The following is a 5,095-nucleotide window of genomic DNA, read 5'->3' as shown; positions in this document are numbered from 1 at the left end:
ATCTTAGAATTCCCTGGTGAAAACTGAAAAACAAGGTAGACAGAAAATCTTCCCAAGCTGTGGTCTCATACTGTGCAGAAATCTAGAGTTGTTAGGAAGAAAAGTATTTCTTCTGCTTCAAACTTCAGAGAAACACTTCTCTGCACCTCAGCATCACTGGGGAAAGAGAGGATTCCAACACAAACTCAGTCTAAACAGCTTAGCAAACTCCTGATCCTTCACCCTCCGAAACTTCACTTTCGAGAGAGGATGATCTCCTCAGGCCGCCAGGGAGTAAATGCACACGGGGACTTCTAATAGAAGTAAACACCTGGAAATTATCCTGGCTGTCCAGGGGCAAAGCAGTTAAAGGAAAGTAACCCTTCTGCACAGACCTCTCCTTCCTGATGGGCAATTTTGCAGCTCAGGTCTAACCCGTGAAAATAAAGCTGTTCCAACCACGTCTCCCCACCAACCCGAACCTGTCCTGGCCAGCAGGCCCTTGCCGCACACACTGCCGTTATGTGTCCAGTGTGTGAAGCCGTGTGCGACTGCAAAAGCCACATGTCACCATCTACACAAAGGGGGGGGGTGACCAGAAGAACCCTGGAAACTCTCTCACTTCCCTTCTGCTCTGCCTTACCAAGCCCTCTCACAGAAAGCCATTGTGTAGGCTGAAGAGGGAAATAAAAGGAGGGCGGACTTTTTCCAGGCTCCCCTGCAGACTACAAGCTGATGTAAAAGCACAGAAGCTACCCCCCAACAGCTCTGGAGAAGTGCAGGCCTCAGGGGGCCCCACCGACACTGGCTTCTCACTCCACTTTGTACTGGGCAGCATTGTCTGATAATGAGCTCAGCTCAACTGTGTGCCATGTATTTTGCAGCATAACTAATCCCTCATATTTTCCTTTTCACCCACATGCCTTTTATTGTTTGCTTTAGGGGGAGAAAAAGCCTCACCTTTGAAGCAACCTACACCTTCTCTCAGCCATTTGGCTCTCTCGCCTGCTCCCCTGTAGACAAAGCTCTGACCAGCCACTGAGGGTGCATCAGCGCGTCCCTCCCCGTGCTAGGGCTTCTTGAACTAAGTAGGGGCTGATGGCTTAACGGTGGGAACAGTGATGCTATCAGGTGGCTCATCCTCACCCCAGCTCTCAGCCAGCTTGGTGTTTTTAAGAACTCTTTTTTTGGGGGGTGTGTGTAATAATTTAATATGTATACTCACTGGTCCCTTAGCGTCCTCAGCTAGGCATCTGCTCAGAGTCCTTTAAATGCAGAACCTTTTAAACGTTTTTAAAGGTTGGTAAAAGGTGGCTGAGCTAGCTCTCACTGTTCATCTGACCCCATGACTGCTTCCCGACTAAGATGCATTCCTGCTACCCTTCACTAATGAATTCAGTCAAGCCATCGGGCACAGAGAACATCAGGGCAATTGCTTTTTCCTTCTACAACTATTCATCAACATCCATCCACCACCTCTCGGACCAGCTCTTCTTCCAACCTCTACTCCTTCCCCAAGGGGTACGAAAAAGAAATGGTCAACTTACACAGGCTTATGTAGAGTTCTTAGAATGTATTTTTGTTCACCTGAAAAATAAAACTTTTAAAAAATATACAGGACTTTTTGAGGACAGGTATATCTTAAATGGCTGAATTATAAATAATGTCTCTGGTCATGTTCACAGCTGGAGCTGCAGCTAATGTCCCAATTCCAGTGCAGGCTTTAGAGTCAGGAGGCCAGCAGCTGGACCTACGAGTGGTCTCTCTAGACTCTTTGATCCATCCCAAAGTGGATTCAGCAGTCCAGAATGCAGGGATGGGGACAGGGGACTGGATTCCCAGTTGTCCTCCTGCAAGTTCAAAGGATTCTTGGAATAAGAGATCAATTTACAAATTATTAAAATATAGGACTAAAAATTCACACAATAAATATAAATTACAGGCTATTATTGAAGTTATAAAGTGGCATTTTATGTTTCTTCCCCACCCCCAGACCCCCACCAAAAATTTAAAAAGGCCTCAAAGGCTTCCTAATGACCAAAGTCACGTCAGCTGCTCAGAAATCTCCAGCCAAGACACCTTGGGGGTGCTCCCAGCCTGCTCCTAGGCTATGACAGCTCAGCTGCTGTTACCTTGCCCACAACAGAACATGGCTTAAAGCAAGACTTGCTGTCCTGTAAACTTCGATCAGAGCTAACTAGAGTGTAGGCCAGAAAACTGGAGACAAACTGTTTTAGGACTCAGGTGGATAAGTTTTTGTCTTTTTTTTTTTTTTTTAAAGTGCCTCATTTCCCAAAAAGGAAACACTAAGGGGTTTGATATCTTGTCACTACCCACACTCAACTGCCTAAAAGCAAGTGGCAGAAGGAAATGGAATCCAAATTGAGGATGTATAATTCTTGCTGTCCCAGAACCATACAGATGTCGCTTCCCTTGGTGTTTCTCATCTCCATCGAAGTATAGGCTGCATGTAAGTAGGGTTTATCAGGAGAGGTAAAGGCAAACCAGTGTAATTTTCCCACGCGGGTCCATTAACCGGCCATCAAAGCACAATCCTGAGCTTGAAGTCCACCTTATAGCCTTTCTGATTCTATAATGCAACTCAGAACCATAAAACGTGCTCAGAGCTCTGGTTTCACAACAGATTTCACCCTAATTGCAGGGCTACACTGTTACTTACAGGCTCAGGAAAGAGGGAAGGCAAGGGTGATTACTGGAACAAGACAAGATCTTGAGGAGGGGAAAATAAAGTACAAACACTCTGAGCCACTCTACTTACAAAAGCTTGCTCTTCCTAAAAGAACTCTGTGAGGCGGCCAAGGATTGAAGCACAGAGGCATTGCTCTTTCCCTTCCTTCTTCCCTGGCCCATATCCAGATCCTTAGGGCCACAACAGGAAGCCTCTTCCGTGGGGGCACCAGGGTGGGAAGAGGAGGGGATGAGTTCGTTCTCCACCCTCCCTAAGCAGCTTCTACTTCTCCTAAGGTTTTCCACTGTCCTTTCAAGTCTAAGGATGATTATACTCTTTAGGGTCATAAACCTATCTTTCTGAAATAGGGGGAATAGAGTGGGTGATGAAAAACAAAAACAAGAACAAAAAAACCAGTGTTTGTGCCCTTCTGGCTAGCTGCACTTTGGGGGTCAGCAAATAGCACTTGCATGACCCCATCAGTGGGGAGCTACCCAGGGTTGTGGGAGGATACATATAGTTCTGTGTAATTATAGCTTCTAGTGCATATGTCAACAACTATATACAGGGATCTATAAATTAAATGCATCTGTGGCCACTGCAACTGGGTTGACATACCTGAGCTCCACTACTTTTGGTGCCCTCCTTCCGAGAGCTTCAGCTTATTAAAGAGCCCCTATAGCTCCCTCCTTCCCCTGAGTCTTGCGGGGAAAGCCCGAGTCACTCCTGCACATAGGATACACCAGAGCTAGCGGCGAAAAAGGGTTCGGAGCTGGGATCTCCCCACCCCTCCCCCCATTCCCTTTATGGCTCAGGGCCCTGGCGCAGCACGGTCCTAGGAAGACCAAACCCCGAGCCCCCGGCGAATCGTGGTCCCTTGGCTGAAGATCGGGCTGCAGGCCACCCGCTCTCGGGGCGAGCTAGTGATCGTTGCGGGGAAGGGAGAGCGTTCATTCCCGTGGGGGTCACTCCCGCGGGCTCCCCGCCCCGTCCTGCTGCAAAGTCCTGCCTCCGGGCTTGGGGAGGCGAGAAAGGTTCCCGGCCGCCCCTGGCGCGGAGGGGTTCAACGACTCCCCGGCGCCGCCGCCGCTTCCTCCTCGTCCTCCTCCGGGCCCCGCGGCCGCTCCAGCGGCCCGGCCAGGGGACTGTCGGCAGAGGGCTCCGGAGACATGGGCCGCGCCGCCTGCAGCGGGGGCGCGTCGCGCGGTGCCTCGCGGCGGGACGACCCCGTGGCATTGGGCCCCGCCGCCGCTCCCGAAGTCCCGGACGGGCCGGTGGCGTTGGAGCCGCCGGGGGGCGGGCCGGCGGCTCCCCCCGAGGTCCCGGCGCCCACCGGCTGCCAGATGAGGCTGTAGTAGACGGCGAGCACGATGGCGGCCAGCGACACGGAGAGCACGTAGGCGAACACGGTGGCGAGCCGGACCCACTTCTTGTTGGTCTTGGCCGCCATCTTCGCCTTCTTGTCCCCGGTGTAGGTGGCCGGCTTGCCCCGCTCGGCCGGGGCCGCGTCGCGCTCCTTCATGGGGGGGCCCCGGCCTTTGCCCCGGTGCTCCACGGCCCCGGCTGGAGGGGGCCTGGCGGCCTGCGAGGACTGGACAAGGGGCGGCCCGGCGCCCTCCGCTCCCGGCAGCTCCGCGCTCCGCCGCCGCTCCTCACGCCGCCCGCCCGCAGCCCTCCACCGCGTCGCTGCAGCCGCCGCCGGGGCCTGGATCAGTCACTGCCGCCAGCGCCGCCGCCGCCGTCGGCCCGTCAGCTGCTTCCCCGCCGCCGCCACAGCCACGGCCGCCACAGCCGCCCGGCTCCGCGTCCCCATCCGCTGCTGCCGCCGCCTGCCCGGCCGCCGGCCGCCCGGTCTCCAGTGGCCGCGCGGACGGCGCGCTCCGCTCCAGCAGGGCTCCCCCACCTCGCGCGCCGGCAACAGGGGGCGGGGGGAGCGCTGCTGGGGGCTGCCTCTTAAAAGGGCGACGCCAGGGTCCGGAAGTGCTGCGCGGGGAGGCGGGCTTCTGTCGGGCGCCGCGAGCCCCGCCGGGACGCCCCGTTAGGAGAGAGTTAAAGGCGGCTGGTTCTTAAAAGGGCAACGGCGCCGCAGCCCCGGGCGGGCTGGCGCGGCGAGGATGGGAGCCCCGGGCGCTTCTTTAAAAGGGGAACGGCGCCGTTTGGGGCGGAGTGCGGAACTGGAAAAGGGGGCGGGGAGGGGCGGTCTGAGCAAGGAGCTGTCAATTCTGGCGCCTCTACCCTCCGCTCCAGACTGTCTGAAGTGACACGTGGAACAGCAGCAACGGCTGCGGCCCCAGGCCTCGGTATACCCCCCAAATTGGGGTGATAACACGCTCATGCTCTCGGCTCGCGCCCCGATCCACGTACCTTCAGAGCCGGTCTCCTGGACCCCTTCACTCCTAATGGGCCCGGCCCACATCCCGCACAGGC

At 55.3% G+C, this 5,095-nt stretch overlaps 1 protein-coding gene across 1 annotated transcript; it reads right to left on the bottom strand.

Moving 5' to 3' along the window:
• Positions 1-1,532: 1,532 nt before the first annotated feature.
• INAFM2 (InaF motif containing 2) lies at positions 1,533-4,658 on the bottom strand. Its single transcript, XM_034994046.1, has one exon. It carries the CDS (start codon positions 4,188-4,190, stop codon positions 3,732-3,734), a length of 459 nt encoding a protein of 152 aa, XP_034849937.1. The 5' UTR covers positions 4,191-4,658; the 3' UTR covers positions 1,533-3,731.
• Positions 4,659-5,095: the final 437 nt, after the last annotated feature.

Source organism: Mirounga leonina, unplaced genomic scaffold (assembly GCF_011800145.1).
Source record: "Mirounga leonina isolate KUSES-001 unplaced genomic scaffold, KU_Mleo_1.0 Mir_91, whole genome shotgun sequence".
Lineage (NCBI taxonomy): Eukaryota > Metazoa > Chordata > Mammalia > Carnivora > Phocidae > Mirounga > Mirounga leonina.
Note: the sequence above shows the minus strand (reverse complement) of the source record. Positions and strands in the feature narration are given on the sequence as shown.

Excerpts from the sequence above, each read along its gene's own strand:
- INAFM2 (XM_034994046.1), bottom strand. The coding sequence starts at position 4,190 with ATGAAGGAGCGCGACGCGGCCCCGGCCGAGCGGGGCAAGCCGGCCACC.